The sequence below is a fragment of the Oncorhynchus gorbuscha genome, linkage group LG14 (genome assembly GCF_021184085.1).
Source record: "Oncorhynchus gorbuscha isolate QuinsamMale2020 ecotype Even-year linkage group LG14, OgorEven_v1.0, whole genome shotgun sequence".
In the NCBI taxonomy this organism is placed as follows: Eukaryota; Metazoa; Chordata; class Actinopteri; order Salmoniformes; family Salmonidae; genus Oncorhynchus; species Oncorhynchus gorbuscha.
In genome coordinates this window covers 36227286-36240976 of record NC_060186.1, presented here as the reverse complement: position 1 = coordinate 36240976, position 13691 = coordinate 36227286, and the positions used below count along the sequence as shown (strand labels likewise).

At 45.4% G+C, this 13691-nt stretch overlaps 1 protein-coding gene and 1 pseudogene across 1 annotated transcript in view; both read left to right on the top strand.

Annotated features, from left to right (window-relative positions):
* Positions 1 to 255: 255 nt before the first annotated feature.
* LOC123994861 (dual specificity protein phosphatase 10-like) overlaps positions 256 to 13691 on the top strand; it is a 39030-nt gene continuing 25594 nt past the window's right edge. The window contains exons 1-2 of the mRNA XM_046297917.1: positions 256 to 461; positions 6871 to 7747. Of these exons, the coding sequence (XP_046153873.1) occupies positions 6919 to 7747 (829 nt within the window). The 5' untranslated portion in view covers positions 256 to 461; positions 6871 to 6918. The remainder of the gene's footprint in view (positions 462 to 6870; positions 7748 to 13691) is intronic.
* On the top strand, positions 2841 to 3861 carry LOC123995518 (annotated as a pseudogene).

The following is a 13691-nucleotide window of genomic DNA, read 5'->3' as shown; positions in this document are numbered from 1 at the left end:
ACTCCTCGCGTCCTGTCTCTGCTCTCCTCGCCTTCTCAAAATCCATTGGATGAGAAAGCCAAATGTCCCTCCCCTCTGAATTTCTCATCCAATGTGTTTTGAGAAGGAGGCGAGGAGACAACAGAGAGTACACGAGGTTAACAATTGAGATTTGCCCCTACCTAGCCGATTTTTAAGACCCGCTGCGGAACACCCACTACTGGGTTGGTTCTCGCTGCTGTACAAAACGACTAATTGAATATTAATGAATTCGTGTATTGGCTCATACACGTGCCAATCCTAAAGTGCCAATTCTCTAGGTTGGCTGAACCCCTTGTATAATATTATTACTGGGGACCAGGCTAAAAGTAGAAATGTTGCGGATCCGCGACACTGGGAAAGGCTGAATGGAATCAACATTGAGCACAAATAACATTCGTCAACACTCAACCGGAGCACCCAAAACATTGTCTTACAAAAATGTAAGTAAACTTCTAAAATTCCTTTATTAGGCGACCTTTCACAGTGTATATAGCTTACAAGTTGTGTATAAATTACGCTGGCGTTATCAACATGAACAGACCATACTCAGCAATTTCAAGTCATAACAGTGCTAACGTTAAATATGAACGATTTCAGATATCGGAAATTTCACATGAAACTATAGGCTATTTGATATCCTATATCCTTTAGATCGTTGCAAGAACTAATTTTCTTCATGCTAACTGACAGATGATAAACTGCTGGTTTTTTCAATATCACTTTTAACAAATATCTGTTACTGGCTACAATGTTGCCAAAATTATCCAGACTAGACTATCACTACAAATGATACAATGTTTTACTATACGAGATAAATATGTGCTGTCCAACAGAGGCATCTTTGAATTGGAATTGACATGTTTAATTTAATCAAACCGTGTCTGTACCGCGGAAGCCCTCCATACTTTTATTCTCAGCACGTCCTCATGCCGGTCTCTTCAATGAATGTACACCCTGTGATTTTTTTATATATTTTTTTACATTTACCAGCCAGTTGAAACAGCTGGACACTAAATGCACTGGCCAGACGACGCGACCATGGGCGTACTTTGATGTGAGGACATGGCTTATTACATCGTTATTATTACAACGTTTGATGAAATTTAAGCAGCCTCGCGCATCCCATGACTGTCCCAGATGTGATTTGGAGGGAGAGACCAAACTGCGGCGTAGCTCTACTACAGGTTGAAGCAGTATTCCATTATTTTTTGTCACCTGAAATGCATAGCCTTATTGCACTGCAATGTGAAATTGACAGTAGCCTAGTTGCGTAGTCCAGATATTTGCTCTGTGAATTTCAATCCCGTGTGACCTGCACATATTTGCGAGGATTATATTATTTGCTCATAGGCTACATATTCATTGGACACTCCACATATATCATATAGTCTATGGTTTATATCCACCCTCACTAAATGGTCAGTAGGCTCTCTGTTTAACCTGCATATTCCCATGACTGTGGTAGTTGTCTTGCAGACGTTTACTTAGCAGATATTTGGTGACTGTGTAGCTGTTTAGTTTCTCATTCACTGTCCCCAGTCAGTGGCATTGGTCATCAACAAACCTCCATGCTATTCGATAGACGCTGTGGTTATTATTGATTCTACCCACGTCATAGTAGCCTATAGCAGAAGTCTTCTCTGGTTTAACTGGGCCCGAACGGACCCAGTAGAACCTACGTTGAAATGCTTGGAATGTTCTTCCTGTGAAACGCATTAAACAATGCCCACGTTAATTTCTACTCCCGTCTCATGTCCTGTCCTTATATTAGTTGTATAAGTCATACAGTGTGCTATACAACACAACTGGCGACGAAAAAGAAACGTTCTCACGTTTGTGCTCATTATCTTCGGCAGAAAGTCTGAGTTAAATTCATAAAAAATAATTCGCCGTAGAAAGACGCAAACAAAACGTGCTTTTGGTGTCACAGCAACGAGACCCCCCGAGGGATAGGAAGAGTTAGCTGCGCTACATTTCTTTTAAACAAAGATTAAAAAAGGAAGAGTTAGCTGCGGGAAAGTGAAGTCAGAGTGAGTTAAAATAAAAAAAGGGCCTGGGAGTAAGGGAACATCAGAAAAGTGTGAGAAAGAAAAATAAACCGAAAATGTCTGCATTGGTTGGAAATATAGGAACATTTGATGAATCTGTGGAACAATGGAGTTCTTACACAGAACGTTTGAGTACTTTGTGTTGGCAAATGGAATTAAAACAGAAGTCGTGCCAACATTTTTGACTGTTATGGGAGGAAAAACATTCAATCTATTGCACAGCCTGGTAACGCCTGAAAAACCTGGTGATGAATCATATCTGTCAATATGCATATTCTAGCATCTGGTCTTGAGAAATAGGCTGTTTACTTTGGGAATGTTATTTTTCCAAACATAAAAATAGTGCCCCCTAGCTTCAAGAGGTTAACATTGCAGAGAGCAATAGAAGTGAGTACGTCATTGGAAATGGCAAATAAAGATGCACAACAGTTAAGTGCATCGACCCAAGTGCCAAAGGTGTCTATTGAGTTAAAAAACAAGGCACGAGTGTTGGTGGAGTATTGGTGCAAAGACTTAGACTGCAGAAGTTGTGGAAAAAAGGGTCACATCGAACGTGCATGTAAAAACAAAAAGAGAAAATCAAACAAAAGTACTGAACAAAGGAAAAGCGACTTCAGGGAGTACAAAAAGAAAGTGCATAAAATGGAGCACATAGCGGATGAACAAAGTGATACCCTGTCTGAAGGGGAAGAATCTTTGCATGTTTTGTCCATTTCAGACAATGGATACGAATACTGGGTGACACCGCTACTGGATGGAACCGCAGTACGGATGCAAGTGGACACTGGAGCAGCCATATCTTTGCTGTCTGAGGCGGTATACAAGGAGAAACTACATTACCTCACACTACAGCCCACAAAGATGACACTGAAAACATACACCGGTGAGATTGCTTCAGTGAGAGGAAGCGTGATTGTTACAGTGGAGCTCAACAAACAGAAGGTAAAGCTACCACTCTACATTGTGAGAGGCAACCATCCAGCATTGCTAGGACTCACATGGCTGGAAAAGATCAAACTAAACTGGCAGGAAATTCACATGGTTGCAAAAGAGGACACAAACCTACAAGGGATATTGAGGAAACACGCGGATGTGTTCAAAGGAGAACTTGGCAGTATGAAGGACATAACAGTTAAACTGACCGTGAAACCAGACAGCAAACTAAATGCTTCAAAGCTAGACCTGTCCCATACACCATAAAACCAAAAGTTGAAATTGAGCTAAACAGACTAGTGGAGAGTGGAGTATTGGATCCAGTGAATGGGCTACACCCGTTGTTCCAGTCATAAAAAAAGATGGATCCCTCAGACTCTGTGGTGATTTCAATGTCACAATTAACCCAGTCTTGACTGCTGAAAAATATCCACTACCCCTCATTGATAACCTCTTTTCTGGTTTACCTGGATGACAAAAATTCAGTAAGATAGATATACTGTATGTCAGGCCTATCTACATGTGCATGTGGACCAAGAGTCACAAGAACTGTTGACCATAGTGACTCACAAAGGACTGTACAGGTACCGGAGGCTTCCTTTTGGAATCACCTCAGTTCCGGCCTTGTTTCAAGAGAGCTATGGACCAGATACTGAGTGGGCTCACTGGGGTCCAATGTTACCTCGCACTGAGAAACAGGAAGGCTACACTACCGAGATTGGAGGAGAACGGTCTGAGGGTCCGGAAGGACAAATGCAAGTTTTTCCGGCCCTCTGTTGAGTACCTGAGCCACGTCATCGACAGTTCAGGTCTCCACAAGGTGCCATCAAAGGTGAAGGCCGTTGCGGAAGCAACCTAGCTAACATGTTAAAGCAACTGCATTAACTTCTGAACAAAACCAAACAGTGGAAGTGGACAGACAGATGTGAGGAGGCCTTCAAGAAAGTGAAAACAGCCTTAGCTCAGTCAGAGGCCCTAACCCACCTCAACCCCAACCTGCCATTACAGTTGGCATGTGATGCATCGCCTTATGGCTTTGGTGCAGTTGTCTCACACATTATGCCATCACGTGAAGAAAGGCCAATTGCTTTCGCATCACGGCCCTTAAGAAAAGCCGAGAGCAATTATACACAGATAGAGCGTGAAACACTCGCCATTGTGTTTGGAGTTAAGAAATTTAATCAGTTTCTGTATGGCCGACGATTCACACTGCTGACAAACCATAGACCCCTCAACTTCATCTTTGGTCCCCACACCGGTATTCCGCCGCTTGCAGCCAGCCGCATGCAGCCAACCGCATGCAGCGATGGGCATTGTTATCTGCTCACCAGTACGATATCAAGTACAGAAGGTCTGAGCAGCACTGCAATGCAGACGGTCTCTCAAGGCTTCCCTTACCTGTCGCACACACTGAGCACTCCCAGGCTGAAATCTTCTACTTCAAGGAAGTGACGAACGCCCCAGTTACATCTGTCCAAGTGAAAAAGTTCAGCCACACTGACCCAGTGATGTCTGAGGTCGCGGACATAGTCACTCGTGGAAAAGAAGGAGAGATGTCGGGCAGCCTATAACCTTACCTAGTGAGGAGAAACCAGCTCACAGTTCAGTTCTGATGCTTGCTATGGGGTTTTCCGGTCATCTTACCGCCACCACTGAGAAGGCAGGTGCTTGAAGAACTACATTCAGGGCACCGTGGCATGGTGTGAATGAAGGAGATTACACGCAGCTACTTTTGGTGGCAAGGTCTGGACACAGCTATCAAAGACAAGGTCAAGTCATGATCTGCACGTCAAAAGATGAGGAACATGTCTCAGCTAGCGCCACTACACCCAAGGGACTTCCCAGGGGAGCCTTGGCAGCGAGTCCACATAGACTATGCAGGCCCACTGGAGGATTGTATGTTCTTAGTCGTAGTTGACGCACACAGCAAATGGCCTGAGGTCATAGTGATGAACAGCACCTCAGCAGAGAGAACCATTAAAGAGCTACTGTCAATCTTCAGTCGCTTCGGCTTGCCAAAGCAACTCATTAGTGATAATGGCCCCCAACAGGTGGCTGAAGAATTCCGGTCATTCATGGAAGCAAATGGAATTCAGCACATCAAGTCAGCGCCGTACCATCCTGCAACAAACGGCCTCGCCGAAAGGTTTGTCCAAATGATGAAGCAAGCTTTAAAATCATCACAAGGGAACGGCTCCCTCAATAGGCACATAAAAACACCTTCCTGTTAACCTACAGAAACACTCCCCACGCTACAACCAAAGTGGCACCCGCGTCAGCCATGATGAAAAGACAGTTTTGCATGCGACTCAACCTCCTGAGACCTCCAAAGACTAAACAGGTTGTACAGACACAACAGAGAGCACAGGGTGGAGAGACAGAGCAAAGCAAATGACAGAAGCTTCATAGCTGGAGAGAACGTTCTTGCTCGGAACTACTGTAAAGTTCCAAAGTGGATACCAGCCTCAGTGGTTGCACAAACAGGACCAGTGTCCTACACAGTTCACACACCAGAAAACATCATCTGGAGGAGACACGTGGATCAACTGTTGCCAGGAACCAACCTCAGAGATGACTCCTGTCAAGCGACAATCCAAGATCAGCTACTGGAGGCCTACCATGACTACGAGCCATCACTTGAACATCCACTGCAGCAACCTACAAATGTGGAAAGTGCTCCAGACTCACCTGAACCAGCCAGAGAGCCTATTCAGGGTACTGTTGCACCCCAGTCTGTGCATACACCATCACCACTCCGACTCAGAGACAATGTGACTGTAGACTCACCTGTACGTCGTCATTACCCTGCAAGAGAAAGACGAACTCGTGACAGGTTGACTATTTAGTTCAGACTAACCTCTGACATTGGGGCAGAATACACCCCAGGGTTAAGTCGGGGAACTGTGTCAGTCTACCCACTTTCCCTAGTTTAAAAAAGGTTATTCTGAGAAGTTCATTTATTTACATTAAGATAACTTATTTTAAAAAGAAAACAATAGGCAAAACATTGAATCATCAAAGGTAAAGGGGGAGGAATATGTTGTGTATTGATGTTCTAGTCTTGTCCCTTTAGGGCACCTGTAACTCCCTTGCTTACCTACGATGAAATGCTTGGAATGTTATTCCTGTGAAACGCATTAAACAATGCCCATGTTAATTTCTACTCCCTTCTCATGTCCTGTCCTTATATTAGTTGTATAAGTAATACAGTGATACAATAAAGTAATACAACACAATCATTTTAAGAAAAGGGGACCCGGACTTGAACAATCACATCCGAACCCAAATGGGCCAGACTACAACTATATCAGACCCAATTGGACCTTAATAAAAAATAAAAAAGATTATCAGCCCCGTTGCTCTTCTCGTTAACGAATAGGTCTTCATATGTTGGCTAGGCCTTCTATAAGTGAACAGATTCACCTTATTACTGTAAAATAAATATGCAATAGGCTATGCAGACCAGTGGTCAGGTCCATTCAGGTCCACTTGGGTCTATCAGTTGCAGTTACATAGACCAGAGACCGATGACAATCAAACAGGACCTGACCTGAACCTGAGGGAAAAGTTTGAATTTTGGATCCGGGCCCGCTTGGGTCCCAGGTCGTGCTCGGTTATTCAGGTTAGGGTGGACCCATAAAGACCTCTAGTCTATAGTGGATTCCGTTGGTGCACTCACAAACCTAATCTAGGCCCATATTCATAAAGCATCTCGGAGTACTGGTCTAGCTTCAAGCTCAGTGTCAATGTAATCTTATTTTTTATTATCTAAAAGGCAAAACATCCTAAATCAGCAGTCCGACTCTGAAATGCTTTATGCATGCAAGCCCTGATATTTTGTTTCTTCTGTCAATCTTTCCCCATGTAGACTGGCTTCTTGTAGTTCTCCCTAGACGTCCTGACCCTCAGCCTCCCCATGCCTCCATCTCCCCTCGATGACAGAATTGTGGTGGCGCTGCCAAGGCCGATCCGACCTCAGGAACTCCGATTGTGCCTGGACACCAGTTACCTGGACACCACCGTCACCAGCCACAGCAGCAAGGCAACGGTCATCAGCACCACGGTGGTGAAGATCCGGGCGACCAACCTCACGTATATGCCCTCATCCAACGGCTCCACGCGCTCCCTGTCGTGTGGATGCAGCAGTGCCAGCTGCTGCTCTGTCACCACCTACGAGAAGGACAGCCAGTACAACCAGCGCCACCAGCAGAGCCACCAGAGCCACGTGAGCCAGGTGAGCGCCAGCAGCCCCAACCTCAGTTATGCTGGACCCACCTCTTCCTCCAACCCCATGGGCATGGTCCACCATGAGGCCTTTAGTGACCCCAGTCTCACCTCAGGCTCACCCAAGGCTCTAGGGTCCACCATCCGGGTCATCAACCCCAATGAGCTGGCCAAGCGAATGGCCAGATGCCCCATGGGACACCTGGTCGGGCCGGTCCCGGTCATCATCGATTGCCGACCCTTCATGGAGTACAACAAGAGCCACATCCAGGGAGCGGTACACATCAACTGTTCAGACAAGATCAGCCGGCGGCGGCTGCAGCAGGGCAAGATCACAGTGTTGGACCTCCTGTCATGCCGCGAGTCTTCCGGCAAGGACTCCTTCAAAAGCATCTTCTCCAAAGAGATCGTGGTGTATGACGAAAATACCATGGATCCCCAGAGGGTGACTTCCTTGCAGCCCCTCCATGTGGTCCTGGATTCGCTGAGGAGGGAGGGCAAGGACCCCATCGTTCTCAAAGGTAGGACAAAGTTCTGGGCTCATATTCACAAAATGTCTCAGATAAGGTAGTGTGTATCTAGCATCAGTTTTGCCTTCCAGATCATAATCTTGAGGTTCTCCGGAGGTTGTGTCGAAGCTTCAGTGAGTCAATGTAGAAACATCAGGGATGTTAACTGGAATTGTTGAAAGATGAGGATGAGGTCTTTCATATAAAAAGCCTACAGGACTGTTTTAATTAGAGACAATTGTTTTAAGAGCTCTGGTTTGTTTCTGAGAGGATGAGAGAGATTGGTTTACGTAGCTCTAAGCTGGTCCATCCAAGTCCTTTTCCAGAGTCTTTATGCTTCTGTTGTGATGGAGATAGACGTTTAGATGACAATAGGCAATGAAGTCGGTGCAATGGTGATATTTGCTATTGATTGTATGTCCCTGATGAATAGGCTCATGTTAGGTGTAAAGTAGATCTAAGGAATTTGTCTTGCCTCCATTGTGTGTAAGACTATTATACTGTAACTCACACTGCAATTTACTTTGTACTTTTACTTTGTACTACCCATATAAATTACAGAATGAAGGCCTAAACTGACACTTCTGCTTCATCTACACACACACACACACACACACACACACACACACACACACACACACACACACACACACACACACACACACACACACACACACACACACACACACACACACACACACACACACACACACACACACACACACACACACACACACACACACACACACACACACACACACACACACACACACACAGAGATCTTAATTTGGCAGGCAGCTCTAGTCCTGCCAGGGTATGTAATATGCTTTGGCTGTTGTGCAGAGACTAGGAGGCAGCTGTTCGTAAATACTGAGCCCTGTTGAGGCAGCAGCCTCTGGGTTAGTGCCATGTTTTATATCTTCGGTTCGTGTGTGTCTGTGTGTGAGTGTTTGTGTGTGTGCAGAGCTGGAGCAGCAGCAGGCTGTGTTCTGGGTTGGGGGCTAGGACATGTTTCTGCCGTCTGCTTCGCAGACGCTGTCTTGCAGGGAGATCATACTGTAGCACCTTGATGCCATCCCATCCTCCTACGGCTCTACTGTCCTCTCTACCCTCCTCTCCTCTCGACCTGATGGCTTCCTCCATTCCTTCCCCCTTCCTTCCTCCTTCGCTCTCCCTCTGCGCCCGTCTCTGTCTGCGGCGGTGGGGAACAGGGAGCGGGCTACAGTAGGGCAGAATGTCTTGGTCTTTTTTTCTGATTTAATTCCCCTGAAATGCAAACATCTGCTGCTGCAGGAATCCAATGACTCAGCTTCAGCCCTGAGCTCCATCGACTCTGTATCTCCTGTGGCGGCAGGGAAGCCTAGTGGTTAGAGCGTTGGACTAGTAACCGGAAGGTTGCAAGTTTAAATCCCCGAGCTGACAAGGTACAAATCTGTCCTTCTGCTCCTGAACAGACAGTTAACCCACTGTTCCTAGGCCGTAATTGAAAATAAGAATTTGTTCATAACTGACTTGCCTAGTTTAAAATAACAAATATTTATGACTCTGTCTCGGCTGGTGTCAACCGTCGTGTGTGTGTGTGTGTGTGTGTGTGTGTGTGTGTGTGTGTGTGTGTGTGTGTGTGTGTGTGTGTGTGTGTGTGTGTGTGTGTGTGTGTGTGTGTGTGTGTGTGTGTGTGTGTGTGTGTGTGTGTGTGTGTGTTTCCCAGCGTCAGTGTAATTTATAACAAGACATGATTAATTCTAATGTTGATCATGGAGGGTCTTAGTGATTAATTGGATCCTGTAGAAGAGAGGCCTCTAGACATAGGATGCGTGCCAAATGGCATTTGATTCCCTATGTACTGGAATAGGGTGTACTAGTCATTTTAAAGAAGTTTTGAAAAATAAAAGGAGCATGTTATTTTCTTCATCTTCTTCTTTCATTCTTCTTCAAAATTGTAAATACATTAAAAAAAACTTTAGTCAAGTTTCATTGGATCAAGAAGTTGTGGGTATTTTTTTAATCAGTTATTACCCTGCAATCAAAAGCCAGAAATACACTACATGGCCAAAAGTATTTGGATACCAGTTCAAATTTGTTGATTTGGCTATTTACTCTACACCCATTGCTGACAGATGTATAAAATTGAGCACACCGCCATGCAATCTCCATAGACAAACATTGGCAGTAGAATGGCCCATTCTGTAGAGCTCAGTGACTTTCAATGTGGCACCGTCATATAATGCTACATTTCCAACAAGTCAGTTCTTAAAATGTCTGACCTGCTAGAGCTGTCCGGGTCAACTGTAAGTGTTGTTATTGTAAAGTGGAAACGTCTAGGAGCAACAACGGCTCAGCCGCAGGCCACACAAGCTCACAGATTGGGTCTGCCGAGTGCTTAAGTGAGTAGCGCGTATATATCATCTGTCCTCGGTCCTCTGGAAGCAACGTCAGCACAAGAACTGTTCGTCTGGAGCTTCATGAAATGGGTTTCCATGACCGAGCAACTGCACATAAGCCTAAGATCATCATTCACAATCATTCGCAATGCCCAGCTGGAATGGTGTAAAGCTCACTGCCATTGGACTCTGGAGCAGTGGAAACGTGTTCTCTGGAGTGATGAATATCTGGCAGTCTGACAGAAGAATCTGGGTTTGGCGGATGCCAGGAGAACGCTACCTGCCCCAATGGATAATGCCAACTGTAAAGTTTGCTGAAGGAGGAATAATGGTCTGGGGCTGTTTTTCATGGTTCAGGTTAGACGCCTTCGGTCCAGTAAAAGGAAATCTTAACACTACACATGCTTCCAACTTTGTGGGGAAGTCCCTTTCCTGTTTCAGCATGGCAATGCCCCTGTGCACGAAGCGAGGTCTATATAGAAATGGTTTGTCGAAATCGGTGTGGAAGAACTTGACTGGCCTGCACAGAGCCCTGACCTCAACCACATCGAATGAGATGTTCGACAAGCGGGTTTCCACATACTTTCGGCCATGTAATGTACATAGACCACGAAACATATGTGATTGATATTTTTTGGCGATCAGTACTTTTTTGATTTCCTGAGAATTGTTTGTGAAATTTACGAATGGTATTTAATTTACCCATAAGGAGGGATACCAAATGTTAGTTACGATTTACTCATGCATTAATGAATGTGAAAAACAGTTTTGGATGCATCCCAAATAACATTCTATTCCCTAGCTACTTACGTGCACTAATTTTGACAGGGCCCATAGAACTCTGTTCAAGAATCAAAAGTACATAGGGATTTCAAATCAAATTTTATTGTTCACATACACATGGTTAGCAGTAGAGGTCAACAATTTATCAAAATGGCCGATTAATTAGGGCCGATTTAAAGTTTTCATAACAACCAGCATTTTTTGACACCGATCATGGCCGATTACATTGCACTCCAGGCTGACTACCTGTTATGCAAGTGCAGCAAGGAGCCAAGGTAAGGTGCTAGCTAGCATTAAATGTATCTTATAAACACAATCAATCTTAACATATTACTAGTTTATCTAGCTTGTCCTGCGTTGCATATAATCGATGCAGTACCTGTTAATTTATCATTGAATCATAGCCTACTTCGCCAAACGGGTGATTTAACAAGCGCATTCGTGAAAAAAGCACTGTCATTGCACCAATGTGTACCTAACCATATACATCAACGCCTTTCTTAAAATCAATACACAAGTATATGTTTTAAACCTGCATATTTAGTTAATATTGCCTGCTAACATGAATTTCTATTAACTAGGGACATTGTGTCACTTCTCTTTTATTCTATGCAACAGAGTCAGGGTATATGCAGCAGTTTGGGCCACCTGGCTCGTTGCGAAATGTGTGACTATTTCTTCCTAACAAAGACAGCCAACTTCGCCAAACTGGGGATGATTCAACAATTGCCAGCAGCTCTTCGCTGTACTTCAAGCATTGAGCTGTTTATGACTTCAAGCCTATCAACTCCCGAGATTAGGCTGTGGTAACCGATGTGAAATGGCTAGTCAGTTAGCGGGGTGCGCGCTAATAGCGCTTCAATCGGTGACGTCACTCGCTCTGAGACCGTGAAGTAGTTGTTCCCCTTGCTCTGCAAGGGCTGCGGCTTCTGTGGAGCGATGGGTAACGATGCTTCGAGGGTGGCTATTGTCGATGTGTTCCTGGTTCGAGCCCAGGTAGGGGCGAGGAGAGGGATGGAAGCTATGCTCAGTATACTGTTACACTGGCAATACTAAAGTGCCTATAAGAACATCCAATACTCAAAGGTATATGGAATACAAATGATATAGAGAGAAATAGTCCTATAATTCCTATAACTACAACCTAAAACTAAATTGAGGCTAATTTGTTTTTATTGATGTATTATATTAAGTTAAAATAAAAGGGTTTATTCAGTTTTGTTGTAATTGTCATTATTACAAATAGAATAAAAAAATATATTTTTAAAAATCGTCTGATTAATTGGTATCGGCTTTTTTTGGCCCTCCAATAATCGGTATCGGTAACGGCGTTGAAAAATCATAATCGGTTGACCTCTAGTTAGCAGATGTATTGCGAGTGTAGCGAAATGTTTACATTTACATTTACATTTAAGTCATTTAGCAGACGCTCTTATCCAGAGCGACTTACAAATTGGTGCATTCACCTTATGACATCCAGTGGAACAGTCACTTTACAATAGTGCATCTAAATCTTAAAGGGAGGGTGAGAGGGAATACTTATCCTATCCTAGGTATTCCTTAAAGAGGTGGGGTTTCAGGTGTCTCCGGAAGGTGGTGATTGACTCCGCTGTCCTGGCGTCGTGAGGGAGTTTGTTCCACCATTGGGGGGCCAGAGCAGCGGACAGTTTTGACTGGGCTGAGCGGGAACTGTACTTCCTCAGTGGTAGGGAGGCGAGCAGGCCAGAGGTGGATGAACGCAGTGCCCTTGTTTGGGTGTAGGGCCTGATCAGAGCCTGGAGGTACTGAGGTGCCGTTCCCCTCACAGCTCCGTAGGCAAGCACCATGGTCTTGTAGCGGATGCGAGCTTCAACTGGAAGCCAGTGGAGAGAGCGGAGGAGCGGGGTGACGTGAGAGAACTTGGGAAGGTTGAACACCAGACGGGCTGCGGCGTTCTGGATGAGTTGTAGGGGTTTAATGGCACAGGCAGGGAGCCCAGCCAACAGCGAGTTGCAGTAATCCAGACGGGAGATGACAAGTGCCTGGATTAGGACCTGCACCGCTTCCTGTGTGAGGCAGGGTCGTACTCTGCGGATGTTGTAGAGCATGAACCTACAGGAACGGGCCACCGCCTTGATGTTGGTTGAGAACGACAGGGTGTTGTCCAGGATCACGCCAAGGTTCTTAGCGCTCTGGGAGGAGGACACAATGGAGTTGTCAACCGTGATGGCGAGATCATGGAACGGGCAGTCCTTCCCCGGGAGGAAGAGCAGCTCCGTCTTGCCGAGGTTCAGCTTGAGGTGGTGATCCGTCATCCACACTGATATGTCTGCCAGACATGCAGAGATGCGATTCGCCACCTGGTCATCAGAAGGGGGAAAGGAGAAGATTAGTTGTGTGTCGTCTGCATAGCAATGATAGGAGAGACCATGTGAGGTTATGACAGAGCCAAGTGACTTGGTGTATAGCGAGAATAGGAGAGGGCCTAGAACAGAGCCCTGGGGGACACCAGTGGTGAGAGCGCGTGGTGAGGAGACAGATTCTCGCCACGTCACCTGGTAGGAGCGACCTGTCAGGTAGGACGCAATCCAAGCGTGGGCCGCGCCGGAGATGCCCAACTCGGAGAGGGTGGAGAGGAGGATCTGATGGTTCACAGTATCGAAGGCAGCCGATAGATCTAGAAGGATGAGAGCAGAGGAGAGAGAGTTAGCTTTAGCAGTGCGGAGCGCCTCCGTGATACAGAGGAGAGCAGTCTCAGTTGAATGACTAGTCTTGAAACCTGACTGATTTGGATCAAGAAGGTCATTCAGAGA